At 33.6% G+C, this 27,704-nt stretch overlaps 2 protein-coding genes across 2 annotated transcripts; one reads left to right on the top strand and one right to left on the bottom strand.

Moving 5' to 3' along the window:
- The first annotated feature begins 357 nt into the window (after positions 1-357).
- On the top strand, positions 358-11,783 carry LOC132294305 (mitochondrial arginine transporter BAC2). The gene is made up of 7 exons (XM_059792112.1): positions 358-607; positions 4,032-4,148; positions 4,291-4,366; positions 5,272-5,367; positions 8,547-9,063; positions 9,397-9,532; positions 11,439-11,783. The coding sequence occupies exons 2-7, from the start codon at positions 4,032-4,034 to the stop codon at positions 11,625-11,627; spliced, it is 1,131 nt and encodes a 376-aa protein (XP_059648095.1). The 5' UTR covers positions 358-607; the 3' UTR covers positions 11,628-11,783.
- Positions 11,784-17,415: 5,632 nt separating this feature from the next.
- On the bottom strand, positions 17,416-18,989 carry LOC132294304 (NAC domain-containing protein 104-like). The gene is made up of 3 exons (XM_059792111.1): positions 18,554-18,989; positions 17,933-18,201; positions 17,416-17,775 (listed from the first exon to the last, which is right to left on the bottom strand). Exons 1-3 carry the CDS (start codon positions 18,714-18,716, stop codon positions 17,638-17,640), a joined length of 570 nt encoding a protein of 189 aa, XP_059648094.1. The 5' UTR covers positions 18,717-18,989; the 3' UTR covers positions 17,416-17,637.
- Between the last annotated feature and the right edge of the window lie 8,715 nt (positions 18,990-27,704).

Here is a 27,704-nt window from a genome sequence, read left to right as displayed (position 1 = left end):
AAGTATACAAACCCAAGAATATTTGTACATATCTAGGCACAATTTTTCGTACCATAAGTTAATATATATATATATATAAACAATACAATTCTCGAATAAATTTATTGTAATATTATATTTTAAAGTAAATATTTGGCACGTTATGCAATTGAAAGTACTGTGCATTAAAAAAATGTTTTGATTTACCATTGACATTAAGTATCAAAGTCACACTATAATATGTAAAGAAATACCACTATTTGAGAGACTATTATGACCCAAAAAAATATATTTTGAGAGACTATTTGTTTCAATTTTTTTAATTTTAAAAATTAAAAATTAAAATATATATATATTTAAAACTTGATTTGATTAAAAGTTTCAAATAAATTTTTATTTTTAAAAACTGAACAGGGCAATATTCTCTTCTCCGTTTCAGTCGCTCACTAGTCCACTCCACACTACTTCTCTCTCAAATCACCAACTATATATATGTATATATAAGACAGTTGCGAAGTATTATCAAACGAAGAGTAATGAGATAGTTAGAAAGAACTTTGCATCACCCCTCACCAAAAATCTGCTCCAAGAAGCAGTATTTCACTTCCTCTTTGCTGAAAATATTGAGGTGAAACTCATTGCATCAATTCCCTAAAAAATGTGCACTTCTTCTTATTTCTTGCTCATTTTTACGCGTGTTTGTGTATTTGTGTGATTCAGCATATTTAAAGTTACTTTAGTGTGTGGTTATGTGGGTGATTTATGTAATTGACTAAATGCCCACCAACTGTTTGATTAAAGTTCTCAACGCCTATACTTTATATGAGTTATGCAAACCCAATTCAAACAGGGTTTTACCTCAATGATCTTTTGTTTTAGAGGAAAAAATAAACCAATTGTGGGAAGTGATTGTTCTTGAGTATTGAGATGATAGCAAATCATCATTGGTGATGGTATTTACGGATATTTTGGCGTTGATGCCTTTTTTTTTTTTTTTTTTTCCGGTTCCCATAAGTAGTATTAATTTAGTTTATGATCTGGGTATATAAATATGCGACAAATAAGTAAAATATGTTCACTATGGGCCTTGCTTCTACTTGTAGGTCACCAAAAATGTTGCATTTATTTTGAAAAATGAAAGAAGTGATGGAGGAGAGTGTGTGGATACAACTCTATCAGATTTTTTTTTGGGTACTCACACACCCCTCTCCAAGGAATTGTTTGTACTCGATAGGAGTCGAACATTAGACCTGATGCTTCTTGAGGCACTAGGGCCAAATGACTTACCCACTTGAGTCAACCCCTTGGGGTTCAACTCTATCAGATTTTCATTATTTTATTCATTTACCCACGATCAATCTTGATTTTTAACCCTTTGAGGCCTAGTTTTAGGCTTTATAAACCATAACAAATCGAAACTCTTTCAAACTTGGCCAAAGCCAATGTGGGACCGTAGCATCCAAAAGGAAAGGATGGGGTCACGGTTTTGATGGTTATCAGTATCAATAATAAAAAAAAGTCTGATTTCATTGCTTAGTAGGCCTTCAAATTTTTGTTGGGTTACATTGAGTTGGTCATATGAACTAAGAGTTTTCCTACCTATGCCTGTTGACCTTTACTTCTTATACCCTCCTCTGGTGCTATCCCTATGTTTTCAGTCCTGCACAGTCACTGCTCCAGCCAAGACAGCATTAAGGTGCTGTCCTTCCCACATTTGATGGCTGTTGCTTTTCGCACTAATTGCTGCCATGAACATTTTTAGCTGAATTGAAGAATATTTATGCTTATTTATACTGTTCATCCCATTCACTCCAAGTTAACTCTTCTTTGAGTTGCTTTTCTTGCACACTGATTTTGTGTCCCTGTTATTACATATACCCCATAATTCAGGATGAATTTTGAAGCAAATCCATTTCTATATATTCTTCTTTTGGTTACTCTTCCACACTCCTTCAGAATTGAATTGTTACCCAAGCTTTTAGATTTTGTATTTGTGTATTCTTTCTTTTACTTATCAAGATTGGCAGGTTTTGCAGCTCTTGGATTTTATCATATTGTCTAGTAGTTGAGTTGCTAGTCAAGCCATGTGTTTAATCGTTCTTATACTATTAGGCTATTACCCTTATCATGGATGAGTAGGGATGGAAACGGGGGCGGGTTTGGGCGGGGGTATTTAAGTTCCCCGCCCAAAACCGTTTAGCAAAACCCCCTCCCACCCTGTCCCCACCCCCGGGCACCCACCCCGCCCCGTTTAAACTAAAAATTTGAGGAATTCTTCTGCTGTGTCACAACTTTAGATGTATATACATGATAATCAGGTCTAGACAAATTAAACAAGAGCTAGGGTTTTGCATTTTCATCAGAATTTTTTTTAAACTATGTAACCAAATTAACCATCTTACATAAACTAAGTTCATGAACGGGCCAAAGTTTATACCAGCATTTATTTGTATAGTGTAGAAGGCTGCAAAACTGAAAACATCTTCAGCTTGACATTTTAACAAACAACTGTTTGTCATGCATATACAATGAGAAGTTTATGAAAAAAGTGGAAACTAACTCACAAATGCTACAAAGAGTCAATTCAGTTATTAGACAATATGTACCTGAACAACAAAATGAAACCCACTAATTAATATAAAATGAAAATTGTCTGCAACTAAATGCATATATTTTTTCACAAGATGATTCAAGTACAATAAAAAAAGAAGGAAGTTTAATTAACAATAAATTGCTCCCTTTGTATCATCAGATCTGTCTTCTATGACAGATGTGTCAAATAAGAAACATTTTCACATCTGTAATGAAGATGAAGAAGAAGAAGAAGAAGAGAGCACTGGACGTAGGCTGTAGCACTAGCGGACTGTGATGGTGGTCGTGAGTGTCTTGGGTGATTGGGTCTCTACTCTCTAGCGGCTGAGGGTATTATGTGAAGAGTGAAGACTGAAGACATTTAGGGTTTCTAACTTTCTATTTCTTATATATAGATAAAGGATATTTTAGTAAATAAGCATTATAAACGGGCTGGGGCAACCTTCCCCATCCCCGCCCTGAACCCGCACGGGTTGTTCCCCCTAAAACCGATCCCTGCCCAAATCCCATAAACGGGCCTCCAAAATCGGTTTAAACAGGGCGGGTGACTGACTTCCTTATGGATGAGGGGAACTATATTAGCATATTTTTTATTGCAACGACTTGAGGTCTTCATGACGTTTCCTTGTCAATTTGGTACGACTAGACAGTTTTATTCTTTTTAATGTCCTTTGATGTGATTAATGCGGTTGTAATGTTTTACCGCTATTCTTAGGATATCATGTTCTTCTCCATCCATCCAATTCTTTATTTAGTGTTACCTCATTATTAATTTTTCATGGTTAATTTGTAGAATGACCATTCAATTACACTCACCTCCCCCAAAAGTTATCCATTTTTTAGTCTGACCCTGTGTCCTAGACTCCTAGTAGATCTCAGCCTAGTTGGGCTTCATGAGATCCAAACCCTCCCATGACATACCTGACCTCCAGATGTGTCATTTCCTGATGTGAATTGCAAAATGCACTTCTTAGTGAGCCAGGGAGTGCCCTTTGAGGACTGTATTTTTCCAATGTATTGTCATGTTTCCTTAAAGTAGTTGGCAACTTATCTCTCAAACCTTATTCTTGGAGCCAAATTTTCCAGTTCCTGTCTGCCCATGCTTTGCATAGTCCTTTATTACTATGAGCTCCATCGTTATTCTACATCATTAGCATGAAATTTTCATGTCTGTATTGCTTTTTTTTGAGTTCCCATCTCAAATTCACACTACGGGATGCAATCCAAATCCCTTTGCATGTGGTCATATGTGCAGATAAAATTTCATATTTTTGCTCTCCTAAAAAACTGATTAGTCCTGCTATTTCTTCAACTTGTGTTTGTAACTAACTGAGAAGGCATTTAGAGCCGAAATTTTTCAAGAACATGCATGTTTATATCATGTTGGAGATTATCTGATCAGGAGTGCTCACCATAAGCTTAAGGGTCCACTTTTCCTGATTTCCATGCATAATTTTCAGATGGATGAACTGTTGAAGAACCAGATTTTTGCAACCCATGCGATTGCTGCTGCAGGGTCTGTTGCATTAGGCACTGCTCTCACATACCCTCTTGACACTATCAAAATCCTTGTACAGGTTTAAATTTTGACGACTATCCTCTCTTTATGTGTACAGTTGCATGTGTTCACGGGAAATTTATGTTGACCTGGGAATACACAACCTTAAAATAACTTGTTTTTTAAAAAAATTGTGCTCACTATTGCGGAATGTAGAACAGGTTGGGTCAGGTTCCGGTAAACAATTGACTACAGCTCAGGCTCTTGCTAGAGTTCGATCTTTATCAGGAAATTCAGGTAACTCCATTAATTCATGACTTCTTTTTAAGTTTCCAATATGAAAATGAGGTTGGTTGAGTGTAATTAACGCTCTATTACCCATTCTTGTTCGGTATTTATGCCTTTTGGAGCATGTTGCTATCAAACAATTAATAAAAGACCCCAATTCTATGCTTTTAATAATGCAGACACACTTTCCTCCATAAAGCAAAGTTTGATGTCTTACATCTTAGATGATCCTTAATGATTTTCCGAATATTACAACCAGAATTATTTGCATGAGTTCATGTTTTTGTTTTCCTTAGCTTCAACTTCTAGTTAGTCAATATTTGGTTTTCAAAATTTGAAACAGGGATAACCAAAGAAAGAAAATCATTTCTAAGGGTTATTTTTCACTTGCAAAGACTCTATTAATAATCCCCAGAGGTTTCAAATGTTGTGGTTAACGCTTTAAAATTACTAAATTATCTGGAAATATGTTGTTTCCAGGGCATGCAAATTGGATTTTGATGGTCATCCCTAGTCAATGCTCGAGGCTTTTTAAATAAAAAAGAAAGAATAATGAGAACTGATGGGATAATTTTTTTAGTCTTAATATAGCAAAAATATCATTCATTATTTTATACTATCTGCATAAAAGGGATTTTTTGCTTATTGAGTAGGCTTACATTTAAAGAAAGAGAACAGTTGTGTGTGTGTATTTATCGCATTAGTTGTTTTGGCATGTACAAAGATGCAAAATGAGGGGATTCTGTGCTATAAGGCAATTGCTATTCCCTATATTAATTTAGTCATGCACTTGTTTTATTTTTATTATCCTGTATTTTCTATCTCTTGATGACATAGGTGAGCTAAAGTTGAACACAATTTTAATCCTAATTATTGCCAGTTACAATGGATATTCTTTTAAATGAACATTGTAGGTTTATACAATGGCCTTGGATGGTTGACATTGGGGAGAGTTTTAGGTTTGGGAGCACGATTTGGTGTGTATGAAATTCTAACAGCTTTGTACAAAGGTATATTCTTCATGTAATTTGCATTTATATCTTTAGTTATAACTTATTTTTTTTGACCTTTACCAGTTTTTGTTGATGAACTTATGCTATTCTGCTCACACTCTGGCATGTTGCGTGCTAATGTTTCTAGGAGAAAAATTTAAATCTATTATTATAACCTTACACAATGCATTGTATTAGCTTTTAGTTGCAGGAATCCATGATTTGCATGAGAATAAATAAGAAAATGCGGAAAGATTTTGAGAAGAGAAAAAATCATAAATAAAATGGAATCATAGTTATTCTTCAAATTTATTTGAAAAATAAATAGGAAACCATCCTACATGGGTTCATCATTCTGTTCTATCTAAGGCGATAAGTTAAACCTCGTCTCATCTTTTGAATCTTTCTAAATGCCCTTTTTCCTTGTTAAAATATAATTAATTTTTCCCTTATTAAAGTATTGTAGATCTCCATTTGACTTAAAATAAATAACCATGTAATATTCTTCGTATTCTTGCTTGTCTATTTCTCCCTTTCCATTTGTCTCTCTAATTCAACACCACCGACCACCCCACCCCCCCCCGGGCGGACCAAACCAGATTAATCTCTAGTGACAGCCACCCCCATTTGAACTCGACTGCAAAAATCACCACCATCTCCATCAAAGTATCAAACACCCATCAGAACCCATGGTGTTCATTGCCTACATCACTGATGCCACCTCTAATCTCATCTCATACTCTCTCTTGCCAAACCATATCAACCTCCATAAACGTCAGCAAACATCTTGACCCACGATCACCAATCGAAATCAATTCCCTCCATGAATTCCTCTCCCATATCCATTTTAGGCTCCATGTGTATGGTCAATTTGGCCTTCGAAACCAATATATCAATCATTTCCAAAAATTCTGGTTTGTGAACAAATCAAAAGTTCAGCTAATGAGCTTCTTTGAGCTCATTTAATTAGTTGACGAACCAAGCTGGAACTTTGTTTAGAAACTCTTGTGCTAAACAAATTGAGTCAGAACATGTGTGAGCTCGGTTTGACAAGGCTCCATGAACATATGTATAGGTGGAAAATTGTAGTTTCCTTTATCTATTATATCGTGAGAAATTTGTTTCCATGACCATGCATTTTAATTATATCAAGATAAATTATAAATAGAGTCTGAAGTAGTATTAAGCAAGTTCAAATTGCTTCTCCTTATTGCAACTTGCAAGTGATATCACCTCTTGACTTGTCATTGTAATCCTTTTTTTTGTTGCTTTAAATTTTCCAAAATTTGAAACAACGAGCATGCCATGCCGAACCAATCTTGTGGATATCACAAGCAGCCAATGCCAAGTACTTGAACAAGAAATTCTAGGATTGCTCCAAGCTTGAACACTCTTAACTTTTGAAACAAACAAGAGATCCACCAATTGGGGAAAAAAAGAAGAAATTCAGGAACACCCTTCGATGTTTTCAATTTTCCATAGGATCTCCAAAGCTTTCCCAGCCACTATGTATATTTTTTTATCTTCACTGTCTGAAAATAGGTTTGATTTGCTTCACCTATGAGCATTTCAAAAACACAAAAGCAAAAGGCAGCAGGTTAGACAACTAGCAAATTAGAAATGTTCTAGGAGGGTTAAAGAAATGACAGATGTATATATTATGCTACTTAGGAGATCAACTTGTGTGAAAGAGAGTGCAAGTTCTTTTGGTCAAAAGCAAAACGATTGGATCAAGATTCAAGCACAAGTTAGACAACTTTTCCTTGAAGACTGGAGGTGAGACATTATCTTAGTTATTGGATCCTCAGACCTCCATCTGCATGTTTTGTGTGCGCGTGTGCAGTGTCGGGGCCAGGAATTTATTTGAGAGTGGGTGACCTTGAACAGTAATAAGATAATTAAAAAAAAAAAATCAAACTACGTAATAAAAAAAAGAATTTTAACTTTGCAGATATTTTCATTTAAAAATACTCAAAACTTCCATTTCAAATTATTTTTCAGTAAGTACTTAGATTTTTTTGTTAGACCAAGATGATAATTGAAGACGATCTTAGGAAAATTGTGGTCAACCCATACCCAAGAAGAAATACTCATACTTCCATTTCAAATTATTTTTCAGCAAGCACTTAGATTTTTTTGTTAGACCAAGATGATAATTGAAGACAATCTTAGAAAAATTGTGGTCAACCCATACTCAATAAGCTCCGCGCATATCAATACAAATTTAGTAAATTAGAGAAACAATAAACAATTTTATTGAGGTAAACAAGCTTCAAGCCCTAATCTCCTCCATGGAGAAATTATTAGATGGTTCAGGACCATGCGGTTCCGGCCACTCACAAACTGTCACATAACCAAAAAGCTCAATAAAGCTTACACATTTGGTTACATGGCAACTTGTGCTTGGCCAGGACCGCATGGTCCCAAACCATCTAATAATTTCTCCTCCTCCATGTACATTTATGTATATATAAATGCACATATATTTACGTTTCTATAGCTATGATAAAACTTCATTGACCTTTTTCGAAAAGCACAGTGCTCCCTCTTTACAAATATAGGACAATTTTACAACACTGCAAATTCAAAAGAATATGGGTTAACTAATCTTAGCTTTTCAATAATAAGTTAGATTTAAACTCAACTTGACTACAAAATTTTGGTTAGAGCAGAGTCGTCGTGACTGATGATGGTGATTGATTCCTTAGGAAACAAATTGAGTTCTCCAATCAGCTTCTCTATGTGGATTAATAGCAATCCTGCATTTTAAGGCATGCAAATTGAGTTCTTCTCTCTCCTAGAGATAAGAACAAGAAAAGAGAGATGAAATTCTTCATCTCTGTTTTCAAAACCTTATGTACAATCAATGTGATATATAAAGAGTGAAATAGATTTTAGAGAGAAAATGTTAAAGATTAGTGGGGGAACTATTAGAATTTTGACAAACTCTCAAGAAATAACATAAATAAATAAAATGCCAGTGGGGTGGCCGCCCCCACTGGGCCTCATTTGGCTCCGTGCCTGAGTGTGTGTGTGTGTGTGAGAGAGAGAGAGAGAGAGAGAGAGAGATGATATAATTGCATGAATGGATTACTATATAAATTTGGATTAGTGGATTATACTCTTGCTGAACACCATTGAAGCTTTCAACACCTTATGTGTACTAACACATGCTTTTTCTTTCTTTTGTTTTGCAGATGGTCGTGAAGACAATTATATATATGTCTCTGAGGCTCTTATGGCAGGAATTGCTGCTGGTGCCGTGGAATCATTTGTAAGCTCTCCATTTGAACTTATTAAACTTCGTGCACAGGTTACTTCTGCTTCTCGTTTTCCGAAGTCTACCCATGTTGTAGAAAAGAGTGTTGTTTCACCTTTGATTGAGAGATTACTGCACGGGTATTCTCCAGACACGAGGGCATTGAACCATTCTGTTGGCCTTTTGTCCACCTTGACCACCAAAACTTCCAATCTGATTGGTGCCCTAAAAGAGTACCCGTGGATGATGACTGGGTCTGGGAGGGCTCCATCTGTGTGCGATGTCAGAAGGCTGTCAGACATCATCTCTTTGGAAGGATGGGGTGCCTTATGGAGAGGTCTCAGGTCAGGAGTAGTTCGAGATTGCATTTTTGGCGGCATATTCTTTTCAAGTTGGCAATTCCTGCACGGAGTGATGCTTGATTGGAAGGCAGTTGGAATGGATCCTATACCCAGGTTTTATCTTCAATTCTCGTTTTCTTAAAATTCCATCAGTTTATTTTGTTTGACTACTCTTTTGACGGTGAATCTTGGGTAGGTACCATAGATGTGGAATCCAATGACTCCAAGCTATTAATGATTTGTAGATTAAATAAATGTCGCTCTCTTAGTCTCTTTTGTTAGAATTAAAGTTTCAGACTCTGTATTGGTTTATTTTATTTTTTATTTTTGTGCTTGGATGAATTAAGTTTAATAATTGTTGGCATGTGTAATTACTACCCTTTTTTACTCCCTACTTCGTCCTTTCATTTTTGTTTTGTTGTTTAAAATGTGATTGTTCATATTCAGGTCTGATGAAGAAATAGGTCCACTGCCTCCTTTAGCTGTTAGTCTTGCAGCTGGATTTTCTGGCTCAATAGCTGCTGCTGCTTCTCATTGTTTTGACACTGCCAGAGGTCGATCACAATGTATTGTGCTGCCCAAGGTATGCTACTTATTTAAAAATGAAATGCAGTTAAAATCTTCTGTTAGTTATGGATTGCAATCTTTATTTATAGAGATCTTGATTACACCTCATAGTGCCCTTTTGGCAGAATAATGCTGATCCTTTTGTAGTTGAATGACTGTTCTCTGTGCTGACTATTATGTTGGAGAATATATGCAAATTATTTCCTCCTTGATCTCTACTGATTCTTATGATGAGTTTTATCATCCTCTTCATTGAGGATTGCTTTACTCCCGTAACACTTGGTCGGAATTTACCTTTTACTGATTTCTGGAGACTCCCTTGTGGCAAAATATCATTCATTACATTTTGAAACTTCAACTTTAGGATTGTCACTTCATAAGTGAAATTATTTTGTACCCTTAGAATCGTACTAGAATAGGCCATTAAGGGTGCATGTGGTCCTTTTCAGTATAGTGGGTAAAGCAAAACCAAACCACACTGATCCTAATGGTTCCGAAAAAATTGGAACAGAATCGTGCAAGAAGGGTTTGGATCGGTTTAGTTTTAGAGATTGTGCTTACTAAAAGTATAATCCAATGATAATTACGTTAATCGTTACATTAAATCTTGCCTTATATAAGTCTAACTTTATGACATAATTAAATTTTTCTCTATTGCCTACTCGAGACTGCATTACCTAGTGTGGTCCCCTTAATATATGCTGTCGGATGGAGAAGATTAGATACATCCCTAACCTTTGCATTATTTGCCTTCAATAACTGTCTTCAGACTCGATTTTATGTTCTCATACTGGACAACACGAGCTATACCGATCTTAAAATGTTGTTTATGAGCTTTGGATTTAAAAATTCAGCTAAAATTTGCTCATTCCATAAGATTGATTCTTTTTTGGAAGTATATAGTAATTCAGAGCATGTTTCTGGTGTGCAGTTGATTACTTCAGTGATCTCTGGTTTGAGTGAACTACTTTAGTATCTGCTGGAAAAATCTCTCTCTAGTCCAGCATCATTTATGTGGTGTTGAGATCCTATTTCTTTGATGCAGTCAAGGTCCTATTTCCTCCAAGATGCTAAGTTATGAATTATAATGTCATGACTCATGAAAAGGGTCCATTTGTGCAATGATGACATTTGATAAATGATATTTATGGGGGAAAAAAAAAGGAAAAAATATACCATATCAAAGACAATAGATTCCCTTGATTGAAAAATAGATTCTGATATAATTTTTCATGTAACAATATACAATTGTTCATATGACTTAAAAAGGCTTAAATTTAATTTTATCACAGTTTGAGAAGGGAATATACAGAGTTCGCTGGTTGAGCATGCTTTGGTTCATTTTATTCCACATTACATTAATGCTCCATTTCTTCGATGTAAAATACTTTTGTTGTAAAACATTTTTATGTAAGACCATTTACATGAAAAACATTTTTTTCTCTCTTACTTTCTGGAATTTGGTTAAAATGAGAACTCATTTTATGGGGATTGCTTTGGGTCCAAATGGAGTGCCATGGGTCTTCCAAAAATAGACTACGTTGCTCAACACTGTGTTAGATAAGTTCTCCATTTGCTTATTTGTCTGTCAAAGTGACAGTAATAACTCATTCACTGCAAATTAATTGTAACAACCATCATTTTGGAAAATAACTTAATGTACATTGCATCATAATATTTTACTTAAAAAATGCTCTACCAATTTTGGAAGGTTACCAAACAGGCAAATATACCAGATACTGGTAAATTGCATTCAGGAAAACATTTTACCTCGAAACAAATGGAGCATATAATTGCCATCTTTTCTGTCTCCTTTTCTGTTATCCTTATAAACGAAATAGTGTTACTGATTATTAGAGTCACTAGCAAATTGGCACATATGCAGACTGTTGTAGTTATGCCTTGTATTTTGTTTAATGCAGTACATATCCATGGAGAGGAGGCTTCTGAAATGGAATCTACCAGGGAAGAGGTTTGAGAGACTTACCGGCATTCACCCTTCGGACAGGAATCTTTTGTTCCGTGGGCTTTCGTTGCGGATGGCTCGTAGTGGAATTTCCTCATTTCTAATTGTGGGAAGCTACTTCTGGGCCATTGATCATCTGGTTTAGGGGTGAATGATGACAAGTTATTTAAATTTTTTTGAAGTGCAGTGAACTTCCTATTAGCTTGACATTGAACTTGGAACTTCATATTAAGATACTAATGAAAGTCTATTTGTTTTGACCTTTTTAATTTGAGAAAATAGGCATATCTTGAAACCCTGATTCTACTTGTGTACAAATTTGTTTCATGTTCCTTGAATTAAGGGAGAGCATAGAGGTTGTCTCAATGCGTGCCACTTAGGACTATGTCTTGGTTTTATACTTTTCTTGTAAGAATCGTGATACAACGTCCGATAGTCGGACTAATCTGATTGTTTTATGGAGTAGGGAATGACGTGATTCCCGTTCACATAGAACTCACATAGGATAGTCGGATTAGTCCGATTGTCAGACTCAAATCATTTTCCTCCCCCATTGGCCACAGCAAGACAATATATTTTGGAAGGTATATGATGTGTTGGCTGACCAGGTAGGCCTAGTTGCTTAAGGCATAAAAATTCACATACAGGTACTACCTACTCCAAGGTTCTTAGTAGCTGGTACCAAGAACAGCCTTTTCATCTTTAAGCTGAAAAGGGCAATTCAGAAAATGAAATGTGGAAATATATATATATAAATATATGTCTGGATAGTTAGCTGAAGAAACTTTGTTGAGTAATGGTTGGTTGTATTAAAGATATATTTAGTAACCTTAAAAATGGTTTTTCAACTTCCTCATAATGCATTGTTGCACCAAATTCATTACCATAACTCAAATGTCCAACCATTTTTCCAAAAAGAAATAAAAATAATAATAATAAAAAGGGACCCAACAATTAACTTTGTCAATTTGTGCTACAAGTGGGTATCTCCCACTTGGGCAAAAGCTCTCATGAAGACCATTTCATCTCTACTCCATTCCTTGGTACTTTTAATCCCACAGGTGGTTTTTGACTCACATTGTGGCTTTTCTTTGACCTTTGTTTTTTTGGAGATTCATGGATTAGTATATATAAATTATTAGCTTCACTCAAAAGCTACATGTTGCCCACACAATCATTCTTGCCAATATATATATATTTATATATATAAATCACCATCCCTAGATAAGCAAGTAAAAAGATTTGCAACGGTTGATCTCTCTCTCTCCCTCCCTCTCCCTCACACACACAGACACAGTGGTGTCTTCATCAAAGAAGTAAAAGCTTTATGAACAAGTAGTTGAGATTGGCCTAAGAGGGGACATGTCTTGTGCAATCATAATGGCAAAGTTCAAAGCAAAATACAACAAGAATTATATATGGGGGGTTGCCTTTGGTTGCAATTAAGTTGCTCGAAGTGTGCACCTACTTACACATATGCACATACCCTGTATATATATATATATATATTTCTCTCTCGTGCATGCGGTGTTTGTTTGTATTTGCAGACAGTATGGGTGGGATGATTAGAGTGTTCAGTGCTTACGACCTAATTAAGCAATGAAATTAAATTTGTTATATATTAACTACATGGAATTTGATTCACTGGTGGTTGGAATCATGGGGTTTTCATGAAACTACACTTAAATAGTAACACGTATGGAGAGAGAGACATATACATTTTTTATTTTATTGATTGAAGGGTTAGATAAGACAAAGTAGAAGTTTGCCTCTTTATATCTTTGTTTTATACTTTGTACCATTTCTTAACTATTTAGTTGACTTTGCGCAGAAAGATAACCTCCTTATTCATCATTTTCTCTAAATAAAATAAAATAAAATTTTTCATTTTAATGTTACATTTGAGAGTATAAAATAGTTTAATTAAACTAAATTTTTTTAAATTTAAAATTTATTCAATATTCACAAACATAATAAACAAATTCGGTATATTGACACACAATTTTGATTTTAAAAGTTGTAAATTTTCCCTATATTTGGACAAAGAAATCCAGAAATGGATTGAAAAAGGTACTAGATAGCGTACCACTACGCGAGATTGAAGAAATGGATCTCAAAAAACTGTTCCAATTTAATAATTAAATAGGGGGAGTTTGTGTCTCTTCTTCTTATGAGCATTACTCTTGCAAAAAAAATCACAAAAGGCTTAGTAAATTTACACCATTAAGGGACTAAACAATTACAAAAGATACCACTTGGGTTTAAATGATTTTCCTAGTACGGGAATGATGGCAGGTATCGAGCCATCTAGGTTTACCTTACAACTCCGTGTAGCAAGTTCACTGTGTTAGAAGAGGTTTTTTTTTTTTTTTTTTTTAATGCAAAATATAAAATGCAAAAATAAATAAATCAATGTGGCCGAATTGTAATTTTAGTGGGGGAATTTTCATAAATTCTTAAAAATTTAAAGTATAAAATGCAAAAAAAAAAATAAAAAAAAAATAAAGGAATTCAGTATGAACAAATTGTAATTTTAGTGGGGGTATTTTTATAAATTCAAAAAAATTAAAATATAAGATAAAAATATAAAAATCCAATGGGGTAGGTGCCCCTACTGGTGGTCCCACATTGGGTTCGTGCCGGCTGGTCTCATGAAGTGCAAGTCATGAAACATTCGATTGAACCATCTTTTATAACCATGTGAGTGGTACGTCAGTATTTAAGTCATATAAAGTAAGAATAAAAATAGGAGCTGAGAATAAATTTGAGAGCAAAAACGGCAAAATCTAAGTCACACAGAATAGAAATGGAAAAGTAAATGCGCACGTGTAACGTGAAAGCAGAAGTTCGTGCAGAGCGTAAGAGCGACACCCATCGCTAAAAATTATGCGACTTAGATTAAGATCAGAAGATCTTATTCAAATATTTTCTATAATTTTATTCTTGAAAGACTAACACGTGGCAGTTAACTTGGATGATAAGAAAGTTTAGGAATGAGAATGGTGCTCCTTAATTTGAGTGCAGAACTTGGCTCTTCTCCACTAACATTATTTAATCCATTGCAAAGCATGTCCTCTATTATGTTTTTTGACATGAGCACCGAATAGTCTTTATTTATCCAATAATTTTACCTTTTATTTATTTATTTATTTATTTTTCCTGTCAAATAATTAAGATTTTCAATAAAAATTTCTTTTTTAAAAAGTTGAAACAAAATACACTTATTATATTACTCTTAGTAAAACTCGGTTCAACAAAACCTTATTCCAATAATTTGCAATGATTTACACATATGAATTTTAATTCCGAAAAGTCTAGCAGAGACAGTCTCAAATATTATGATCGATCATAAGATGTGTAAATATATGTGTATATATATATATATGGCTAAGTATCTAACACATTCTTAAGGTTTACTTTTTGAACAAATAATGCCCCTCTTTTACTTAGGTATATAACTCTCCCAAGAATTTAAAAATGTTATAAAGAAGGACTTTTGGGTTGTTTCCTTAAAAAAACATGTGCCTAACAAATTATTGATTAAATTTAATAAATATCAAAATTACCTTTTATTGATTCCCAAAACACCCTTCCCTTTTACATATAAATCTCAAAAATAAAAGATATAATAATAATTTTACATTAACTGAATTTTTATTTTTTTATTTTAATTCTAATAAGGACATTTTAGTATTTTGGGTAAGTACGGTCACACCCCCTAAGGTTTGGTAAAAGGACACTCAGATGAAACTTTCCTTTATTTTGAACAAAGGCACCCCCTGAATGTTCAAAAATGAACAAAAACACCCCCTTTATATGAGAAATTGACCAAATTACCCTTTGATCATTTAGGAGACTTTTTTAACTTTACAATTTAATAAATTAGACCAATCTACCCTCATGAACAATTTATGCATAAAAAAAAAAAAAAAAAAAGTAACTAAAGAAAGAAAAAAAATTATATTGTTCACCTTTTTTTTTTTTTTTTTTTGGTCATTTACTTTATAAATGTCCCAACTTTTTAAAAATGTAGACGTCTAAAATGATTTTTTGATCCAATACATATATTTCAAAAAAATTATATTTTGTTATTACTTCTTTTCTTTTTCTTTTTTATTTTTAAATTAAGATGCTTAATTTTTTCATCTAAAAAAATGTAACCAATCTCTTTTCCTTAAAAATAAAAAATATGGTACCAGTATAACTTTATGCATCTTAAATTATATATCAAATATTATGCATTTCCCAACATAAAAGGGAAAAAAATAATAAAACAAAGGAAAAAAAAAAAAAAAAACAAAGGCATGCATAAAGTTAAGATGCATAAAGTTATACTGATACCTATTTTCTTTTATATTGGGAAATGCATAATATTTGATATATAATTTAAGATGCATAAAGTTATACTGGTACCATATTTTTTATTTTTAAGGAAAAAAGATTAGTTTGATTTTTTTAGATGAAAGAATTAAACATCTTAATTTAAAAATAAAAAAGAAAAAGAAAAAAAGTAATAATAAAATATAATTTATTTGAAATATATGTATTGAATCAAAAAATCATTTTAGATGTCTACAGTTTTAAGAAGTTAGGACATTTATAAAGTAAATAACAAAAAATAAAAAATAAAAAAGTGAACAATATAAAGTTTTTTTTTACTTTTTTTTTATGTATAAATTATTCATGAGGATAGATTGGTCCAATTTATTAAATTGTAAAGTTAAAAAAGTCTCATAAACTGTCAAAGGGTAATTTGGTCAATTTTTCATGTAAATGGGTATCTTTGTCCATTTTTGAACATTTAGAGGGTGTCTTTGTTTAAAAAACATGTAAGTTTCCTCTTAGTATCCTTTTGTCAAACCTCAAGCAGTGTAGCTGTACTTGATTTATCCTAGTATTTTTATTAGCCCAGTCCATTGACAGGAGATCCTTTATTTGCCTTTATAATAAACGTTAAAGAATTTTTAAAACTTATAGAAAATTATATGAACTACATGCATATTACAAAAATGTTAAATACACATAATATTACTTTCGTAAAAATCGGTTCAACAAAACCTTTTTATCTTGCAACAACTTAAATAACCCTTCATGAATTTTGATTCCAAAAAGTCTAGCAGAGACAACTCTGTCTCAAATATTATGATCACAAGATATATATATATATGATCATGAGTTTAAAGTCCAAGATTTCGAAGATTCAGATTTATATCTAGTCCACCCGTCTTGATTCCAATAAAATTGACCTAGATTTTTAGCATGACGCCTGACAACTTTACAAGTAGTAGTAATGCTGTGACCACATACACATATATGATATGGGCCCTAACAACCGTAGAAGATAAAATGCACACGTGTGGTAGAAATCAAGCGTGTGAATGCTTCCATCACCATGACCCAATGCTTCTCTAAGCAGCCACCCAAAAAAAAAAAATTGTTCCTTAGCTCTGTAAACACAGCACAAAGACAAACTACCAAATGCCCATTACAGGCTTAAAGCAAGTATAAAAAGGAAAGCTAAAAAGGCTACCCGATCACTACTAGTAGCAGCAGAAGGAAGGAAACCCTCTCTATCCCCCACAGCCAAACAAAACTTAAAGTGCTCACTGGGCCCCACACCCCCTCTCTCTCTCTAACTTTCTCTCTCTAAAAAATATTATAATCTCTGCACGTGAGCATCGCACTTCCTTCAAGTACACACAGTTTTCACGAAACTTGGAATAAAAAATTGAATAAAATAAAATCACACATTATTGTCCAACTGTTGACATGTGTTGAGAGAGACAATTCCACAGCAAACCAATAGATATTACTCTGTTGTTATCTCCAATTCAATCTTTTCCCGTGGTTGGGAATTTTTTTTTTTTTTTTCTTATTACACGTGTCAATATCTGGGTTTAACTGCACTAGAATTGCATTTTGACCATTGATAATTCAAGATCCGAAAAACATAAAATGCATGCCCATTTAAAAGTTTTAATACAACTTTGCTACCAACATTTTGGTAACAACAAGAAGAAGAAGAAGAATAGGTGCAACCCTACCCATGAATCTTAGAACTTTGTGACTGCAGCCCACTTTGATCTTACACGCGCGCGCGCGAGCGCGCACACACACACACACATATATATATGTATATGTCACTTGATTTCATTTTAATCGGGGAAACTAATTTCATCAAGATCATCCAATGATAAGAAAACTTCGTCCAAACATGAGAGTTCACTTCCGTCGTTATTGTCATCATCGTCGTCTCGCTCGTACACTAGACAAACTACCCATTTACTATAATCCTGAAGAAAAAAAAATGTAAAGAAAAAACAATCAAATTAATATGGCCAACATACATTATTTATATATATACATTATATATATATATATATATATATATAGATAAGCAGTATTAATTGTTGACATATATAGTCACATCCACATATATATAGTTCTTACTATTTTTGGATGTCCTCTTTTCTTCGATGCCCTACTACTAGAACCAGAATCTGAAAGCCTATACTCCTGCATTATCCAATTAGTTTTGACCCCAACAGGAGGTTCTCCCAAGTAGAACACATAATATTTCTTCACACCAACTATTTTACTAGAACCAGTAATAACTGGTTCATCACCACCCAAAGCCTTCCAGTACCCGTTATCTGTAATCCGGTTCTGCGTCCTCCGGCTAAAGAAGTACCACTTGTTCCCCTCCGCCAGAGCTTTACCTACACCAAATACAACTACAACTAAGTTAACAGTTTAAACTTTTAAAATACATAGAAGTCAACATGTTTTCGGTTTTTTTTTTTTTTTTTTTTTTTTTTTTTTTTTTCAAATATGGTGGCGAACATCAAATCGATATGGTGCGAAAACTACTACTATCAGTCCTCATTATTTATATTCATACTTACTAATATTTAGATAATTACTTCATCTGTCTCAAAATAAGTGTCACGTTTGAAACCGTAACTCACAAACATGACATTTGTTTCGGAACAGATGGAGTATTTATAATTGATACTCGTATTGAATCGAACGTATACATACATATGTATGTATATAAATAGTTGGACTTACCATCTAATTCCCAAGGATCATAAGGATAGAGATCAAGATCAGGGATGACATCAGGATGGCAAGGTAAAAGGGCAGCTTTTCGATGAAGAAAATGGACGACAAGTTCTTCATCGGTCGGATAAAACCGGAAACCAGGTGGGAGGTGGACATTGTTGTCACCCATGAAGCAGCTGGGAGAATAGTGATGAAGAAGAAGAAGAATGGTGGGTTGGGAGTTGTGTTGTTGTAAGTGTGGTTTGTGGGATGATATTTATAGTGAGAGAGAGAGAGAGAGAGAGAGAGACTGTGACGTGGGATTGAAGTTGTATTTTGATCACAATTCACGAGTACTGTGAAGTTGGAGGCTTTTTTGATGTTTAGTAGTGTGGTTAGTGGGTGGCTTCATGGCGGCGGGTAACGGAACGTTGGATACTTCCAAGTAACGGGATCTGTTAGTGTTGGAGGGAACTCTCTCCCTCAACGGGGTGATCAATTTATATATGTGTGTGTGTCCGTACTCTGTGTGTGTGTATATATATATAAGTATATGATATAATGTGGGTCATCATCACACTTCATGCTTATATCATCCAGCTGCTGCGGTCCACGTGTCATGGATGTGTATGAGCCATTGTGGGACTCTATGATCTGCATAAGTGCATAAACAATTATTGTCACAGTTTTAAATGTGCCAAGTATATAATTGGATTCTTTTATTCAATTTGTTTGTTGTTTCTTATTTATGCGTCTCCCTTGTATTATAATCAATGGTTAGTGACATAGACACATATATATATATGTGTGTGTGTGTGAGTAAGTAAAATGTGAAGGTTATCTATGAACAAGAAAAAGTTTATAATTGATTATATTGTGACACTAATTGAGAGATAAAAAGTGTGGAGTGATGAACTTAACACACTTTATTTTCTCAGTAGTCACTGTGACAATATTGACAATTATGACATTACTCTATGAACAATAATAATATTTTTATACCAGTCAAAAAAAATAAGAAAAATAAAATTCTACTCTATCAGTCAATATTAAGAGATAAAGAGGTGTGGAGTGATGAACTCCACACACTCTTCATTCTGATCTTTGCACACACTTTCTATTTTGATGGTTACAATGTGGACAATTACACTCGGTAAACATCTTTTCATACTTTCCAAAAAGAAAATAATAATAATAATAAATAAATAAATAAATAAAAATAAAAATATACTTTTCATAGGTTGTGCTGAATTCCATTTCTTGGGTCCCCAAGGATCCCAATCATGTACACTTCTGGTAAAAAGGATAAATATTTTATAAGCAAATTATGGGTTTTAAAATTATTATTTTTCTCTTTCGTGTGAACCACTCGATAAATATTTTATCAAGTGGGACTTACCGACGACCTAGAATCCAAAATCAATATGAAAACAACTTCTCGGTAATTTCATAGAGTAAAAAACTTTTGGTCCTTTTTCAATAAATGACAGATGAAATTTAAATTAAACTCACTTTCCTTGTTGACTAAATCTTTTTTAGATTCTTTTTCCATTCAAAGGGTTACACTCATGTGGACTAAATTATATTTAGATTCTTTTTCCGTTCAAAGGGTTAAACTCATGTGGACTAAATTATATTTAGATTATTTTTCCCTTCAAAAGGTTAAACTCATGTATTTGTTGACTAAATTACCTTAATTTTTATTTGTGAGAAGATTTGAATCATTACCATTTCACTTTGAAATGTAAGAAAGTACAGCTAGGTTACACCCCTTCGTAGTAAGATTATTAGATTCAAAGTGTGTAACTTTAACCTAAATTCTCAAACACGTATTCTTACGTAGAGATAACAACAGGACAGGTTTAAATCAAAAGACTCATTTATTTGTCCCCACACCTGTTTAACTTTCCCACCCCAATCTGTTTTAAGATCCAAGAGTAAAATAATATTTTCACATTATAAACTGGGCGGAAATCTTTCCCGTTCCGATCTCCACTAGGTCAAAATCATAAAACACCGTCTACTCTGAAAGTTTATTGTTAAAAAGATTACGATAACTGACAATACTGACATTGGTTCCCACAATAGTGATATCTAAGCCCATGGATGCAGTGTATGATGTGCATTGAAAATTGGTTCTTCTGCTGCAGAAATTGGATTGTACCTACGAGTGCCCTCTTTTAATGGATTAAATTTTGATACAATGAGCATGTATTGCAGCAGTCCATAGTGGAGATATAATGAGAAAAAGACTAGAAAGTTGAAACAAGGACAATGACCTCATATCATCTCCATCATATAAGGCCCTGCTCTGGGCCTTTTATAGAAAACTACTGGTGGATTGCAGGACAAAGAGGTAAAAAACCAACCTAAGAAGATGCTTCTGTCCTCAGTCATGCTCACTCCAAAACCAGCTGCACTCAATGTCTTACCACCATTTGCTCTTAAAGATTCATAAAAATATGTCCCATCTGTTCATTTTTGTTGAAAGCACTTGCTAGCTCACTTTTAGGGTTTATCATATACATTAGGATAAGAATGCCTATAATGGTGTCGACATATAATAAAACGTTCTATGATACCATTATACTGACTGTAGTTGTAGAATTCTTGTTCATATCGATCATGACAAAGTTTTACGTTAATGTCAAATTATCAAAAGCAACCCTCCAACTAAATTTATCCGGACTTGGGACTTGCTGTGTAATGAAACACGGACAGATTAAATTAGTAGGAAGTAGTGAGAAATTCTGGCCCCGGCCGGGTCCCATGGAAAGGATCACATTATGGCATGACATTTGGAACTAATACAGTGATGTGTTTCCAACAACCGACTCCATTATAAGTCACATACCTAGACTAGGCTCACCAGGAAAGAAAAAAAAAATCCTACTAGTTGATTTCAATCAACAATAGTACAATGCTTTCATTTTTGTAATAATTCAAAACACAGCAGGGCATGGTTTTTATAGACATGACATATGCTATTAATAAACCTTCATGATAAGCGTGACTAAAAATGAAAAAAGTTAGAGCCTTTAAGGCTTATCTAAGGCCAAGAGTGTTTAAGAGCCGTAATGGACTTGAACTGATTTTGGGTTAGATGTATGAAGTGTGAAAGTGTGGTGGTGACTGCATAGTTATGTCATCTCTCTCTCTCTCTCTCACACACACACACAAACACACTCATACGTTCATTGTGGTGGCCACTTTCCATTCTTTATCTCAGAATAACTCATCTTTATCTCCACTCTTTTCCATACTTTGAGCTTATCACTTTTTGCCTAACTATTTGGTAACTTTCAATCTTAAGAAAGCAATGTGAATCTGTCACTAAGACGAAGTCCAATAATAGAAATAGAAGCCTAAAGTTATCCAACAAGAGTGAAGGGTACATAAAAATAAAGTTGAAATAACAGAAAGGCAAACTTGTTTTAATTAGTTGTAATAGAGGTGTCCCATCTTATATATTATATATATTAAGGGACACCCAATCAAATATTTAGTTTTGATGTATGAAGAAGCAATGTCTCAGCATAATTAGTGAGTGCTAGAATATTTACGAAGATCATTAAAGTAGGCTTAATTTTTTTTTTTTCTTAATTTTGTTAGGTCTTCAAGGATTACTTACCGACAAAAACAAAAAAAAAAAAAAAGAAGTGTGACCGTGTCTCTTGACAGTAAGGAAGAGAAAGTAACAACGTAGATAACTGTGATGTTGTGCCTCAAATTTTGATCCCGGATTGCAATATAATCCTATTTCGACTCGAAAAGAATTTTTTTAACTCATTTTTACTCTTGCTTGAAGGTCTTGGAACCTGTTTAGTAATCTATTGTAACTTGGTATATAAGGGCCGCATAGGGTTTAGAGTAGGACAACCAGAGAATGTTGAAAATTACAAGAAAGAGAGTGAGAGCGAGAACGAGGGTTTGAAGACTGCAATTTATAAATATCGCAAGAAAGAGAGTGAGAGAGTTAAAGTTTGAAGGCTGAAACTTATAATATCTTTTTTTCACATATATATTTTACTGAATTTTCACCGCAAACGTAACTCAAATTTTGAAAGTGTGTAGGCGAATCCTGAGATAGTGTGGCTCCTCATCCTTAAATAAGGTGAGTCTCAGGACTGTATCCCATATATGTTGTTTTAGTTATTGTATTTACAGAACCTAAACGCATGCAATTACACAAAATTAAGCTAGCCAATCCAAAAGCCCACCCTATGAAAGTAACCTCCATTATCTAAAAAGCACATTGTCATCCTAACCACATGTTCGTTCATTTATAATTTGGGAAGAATAAACATGTGTGTGTGTGAAAGATCATTCATAATCAGTCACTTTATACTTCAAAGGAATCAAAGCTGCAACAAAAGATCAGGAGTCAGGAGCCCAAGAAGGACGAATTTTTCGTGTCTGTATTTGATTCCTAAAGACAAATTTTCTAACCCATAATTACTTTTGCACTGAAAAGTAGGGTTAAACCTCTCAAGAACTTCTTATGCATTGAAGTGAGGTTTATTATAGGCCTCACTTCAATGCATTTGAAAGTTTTAAGAGATTTAGGTTTCACTTCAATGCATCAAAAGGTTGTAAGTGATTTGAAAGTAACCTACATTATCTAAAAATCTCATTGTCATCCTCACCGGCCACATGTTCATTCATTTATAATTTGGGAAGAATAAACATGAGTGTGTGAAAGATCATTCATAACTGTTGGGTTTGTGGTTCAAAATTTCGTGCAGAAATTAATTTCCTTTTTTGTTTTGGAAACTAAAATTTTTTGAAGGAAATTGTATCCCGTTGTAATCATTATGGTAACTCATTGTAGGCAAGTTGAGGAGTACTTGTCCAACAAGGAATTGGGTTTTGATGAAGACTCTATAAATAGAGATGGGTGTGAGGGGTTTAGAGAGAGAGCCAAGAGAAAAGATGTAAGTGGTTTAAGGGTGACTGTTGTGATCAGGAGATGAGAGAGTATGTGTAATTGCGAGTGTATACACGCAGCCTCAAAAGAAATGATAAGGGAGTATTTGTGGTTTTGACATGTGGTTGTATATTCTCTTCCTTGATTCATAATAGTGCTCTCCCATGGACGTAATCCTAGAGTTGAGTGAACCATGTAAAATATTGTGTTGTGTGTGGATGTGTATGACTATAATCTCCATATATGTCTGTGTTAATGTGATGTGATGATGTTTTCACTGTGTGTGATGAACGAGGGAATTAACTTTCAACAATAGCCGACCGTTGAGTGAGTTGAAGAGAGTTAATTATCCCAACAATAATTAGTCACTTTATACTTCAAAGGAATCAAAGCTGCAACAAAAGATCAGGAGTTAGAAGCCCAAGAACACATGCCCTATGAGGATGGATTTTTCATGTTCATTGACTATTTGATTCCTAGATACAAATTTTCTAACCGATAATTACTTTTACACCAAAGAGTAAGGTTGAACCTCTCATGGGCTTCTTACGCATTGAAGTGAGAAATGGGGCTCATAATAGGTCTCACTTTAATGCGTCAGAAAGTTGTAAGAGATTTAGGTTCCACTTAAACGCATTAAAAGGTTGTAAGCGATCTGAACCTTTTTTTAGTGCATATGTTCGGTGCTATTTCAGATACCGTCCTTTTTTAATTTGTAAAATTTATAATAGGTGTCACTTCAATACATCAAAAGGTCACAAGAGATTTACCCTAATTTCTAGTGCACTTGTCCCGTGCTATTTTAGTTTGAACCGATAACACTGCCCTTTTATAATTTGTGAAATTTGCACATATCAAATAAATCAAGAATGGAACTTTAGTACATGTAGTTTCTCTTTGAGAGTGATTTTTTTTTCGCTTATCAACTTGGGTTATGAATAGGGTGCACAAGGTTCGGTTTGGGCCGGTTTGAAATTTTTTTAGAACTAAACTGGTCCTAACGGTTCTAGAAAATCTGGAACCAAACCGAACCATTTGACCAACGAAACCAAACCAAACCAAACCGTGAGAAATCAATTCGGTTTGGTTCCACAGTTCCCTTTTTTTCCTATTACATAAATATTCATATCTCAAAATCTAAATGCACAACAATAAACCAAGTTAACCAACATATTCATAACTGCTAGGATATTCAGAAATTTTTATTCATTCTTCTCTGTCTGGAACTGAAGTGACTACATTCAGAATTGCTAATAACCTAATACATTCAGAATTACTAATTCAACAACAAACATTCAGCCACAATTCAGAAAACCAACAAAATTCAAGCACTGTAAATCAATAATAAAATAATAAAAAAACACTTGCATTAGCCTGTGTGTGTGTATATATATATATATATATATATATATATATATAAGTTAACGGTTCGATTCGGTCTGGTTCGTTTCGGTCCAAAAGATCTCAAACTGTGATCAAATCGTATATTTACGGTTCCACAAATTTAGAATTATGACTAAACCAAACCGTTAGTAAACCGAACCAAACTATCCAGACCAATCTGATCCGATTTGGATTTTCGATTTGACCGGAATTTTGTGCACCCCTGCTTGTGAATGGTTTTGGTTGTATGCTTGTAGGTTCCGTCATGAGCCCATCATCTTTTCTTTTAACAAAAAAAAGTTTCAAGTAAATGTGTGCACACACCCACAATATTTTCTGAACTCGAACTCTCAACCTTCTTTTTTAAAGAAGAGAGAACATTTCAATGCCCATTTATTTTGATCAACTTAACCCATCTGAAAAATAATAAATAATAAATAAATTAAATGAAAAAACAATGTATCTCCCTCCATAAACGAACAATGCTTGCCTTAGGCCGCATAAGAAGAAACTTTCATCTTATAATGAGGTGGCTAATAAAATATCAACTGGTGTTTCAGTTTTTTTTTTTAAAATAATGACCAAAGGCAATAGAAATTAACTCTTTCCTCTTTCTCTCTCAAGCAAAGATATTATTGTTTCTGTGTTTTGAATCTAAAATCAAACATTGTTCTAAAATATATATATATGCACACACACACACACACATACACCACATATTATAAAGAGTGGGGCCATGTGGGGAACCCTAGGCCTACATTGACTTTATCACGAAAGATGATGTTCCTTCTCTCAAATACTAAATTACATATTATATATAATATATGAACGACACATTATACCAAATTAAATAACTTTTTCGATAGAAAATTTTAATAGATCTATTTTTATTGTTTTTATTTGGTGATAATCATCTTTAAACAATTAAATTTGGATGAAAAGTTTGTAATTAGATATAATAAAATAAAATTAAAAAAAAAAAAGATAAACATGGAATGTTTTGAAATTTAGGAGAGATTGGGATGAGAAAAGAAAAGAAAAGAAAAAGAAAGGAAGATGAACATAAAAAGTTTTAAAATTTATATAAAAAATAAAAAATAAATAAAAAATAAAAAAAGAGGAAATTTTAATTTCTATATCAACGAAAAAACATAGAAAAAAAAAAAAATACGTGACTAAAAATGAATTCATGATAATTATCATTTTTCATGAATTTATAGTGATTATTTGTCTCAACTCTCATATATGACTGAAAGATGCCGATCTAATATATATATATATTATAGAACAATGTTTGATTTTAGATTCAAAATACAGAAATAATATATATCGTTACTTGAGAGAGAAAGAGGAAAGTGTTAGTTTCTATTGCCTGTAGTCATTATTTTTTTTTTTTTTTTAAAAACTTAAATACTTGTTGATATTTTATTAGACCACCTCATCATAAGAAGGAAGTTTCTTCTTATATGGCCTAAGACAATCATTGTTCTCCATAAACATTGTACATATCTGTAAAGAAGTAATTTTTTTTATGTTTTTAATGAAGAAAAACCATGGGAGCAAATCCTCTGATATGCAGTTGCCATGACGTTCCTAATGTTTGTTTTACTTGGTTAACATTTGGCCACATGGGTCTTTGCTTCGCACGACTTGAGACCGCATTTGATTGGATGCGTCAATTACAAAAGTGAAGAATATCGACTTATTTACTACTATATTCACCCTAAAAAAGGGAATTTACATAATGCTCAATAATTGATGTCACATATCAATCAAATACTCGATATTTAGCAAAGTAATGAAAAGAGTCATAGCCTTTTTTTTTCGTGTATACAGGACTCGGTAGACGTGAAGTGGCTACACGTCAACCGATTGGGAACTTTTGGTCGACGTCTAGTCCTTAAATATCGATCGGTATTATCAATTTTTTGAATCCAAATTTATATGTGACATTAGTTATTCAGTACTGTGTGAATATCTTGTTTTAAGAGTGAAAGTAGTGGTGAGAGAGTAAACTATTTTGTGTAAGTACCGCATCCAAACACAGTCTCAATGATAGTTAAACAAATAAGAACGTAACCAAATATAGACCAAATAATGTACACCGTATAAAACAGTAAGGGAAAGTGACTTCAGAGGATCCACGCCCGAAACACCATACCAATCAAGGTTTCCTTCATTAATTTATTCAACATTTCTTATAGCCACACATTGATGATAAATCATTACATGGTAAATATTGACCCGCTTATACCGACACCGCCATCACTATCTAATTTTCCATCTAATTAGACAACCGAAAGTAACCATACTCTATCTAATTTTCCAACCATCACTTGTAGACAATTTGAATCAATCATTAGTCATTTCTCTACAGTCTCAAATCTCAAATTTTCTTTCAATGTTCACAATTTGACAGAAAGAGAGTGATTAGTCTTTGTACTAATGCATCTTTTCCAAATTAATCAAAACAGTCCCTTAAAACAAAATCAATATATGGCTCACTCTTTTAACGGTTGAAGAGGCCCCTACATTCCCTTTTTATCTTCTCTTTTTTCACCTTTTTATCAATAAATCAAATCAATCAATAATTTATTCCCAAACATGATTGAACCTAACAGTGAACGTATGATATTGAAATTGTACACCTAAACCCACCTTAACAATTTAGGTTTCAACAACTATTTCATATTAATTAGTAATATAAGCCAAGAAAGAGCAAATGTAACATTTTACCATTCAAAATTAAGATCCAATTATCGCTTCCATGACAGATCTTTATGCCACTTAGATCATGACACGTGACAGTACGTGAACAACAGGAGATTTCTTTTGATAAAATTGTGGTGTGTGAAATTGACAAAGGAA

The sequence above is a fragment of the Cornus florida genome, unplaced genomic scaffold, assembly GCF_030987335.1.
Source record: "Cornus florida cultivar Cherokee Brave unplaced genomic scaffold, ASM3098733v1 CherokeeBrave_3.0.0_Hap2_Chr02, whole genome shotgun sequence".
NCBI lineage: Eukaryota > Viridiplantae > Streptophyta > Magnoliopsida > Cornales > Cornaceae > Cornus > Cornus florida.
The sequence above is the reverse complement of the archived record's forward strand: the minus strand, read 5'-3'. Positions and strand labels throughout refer to the sequence as shown.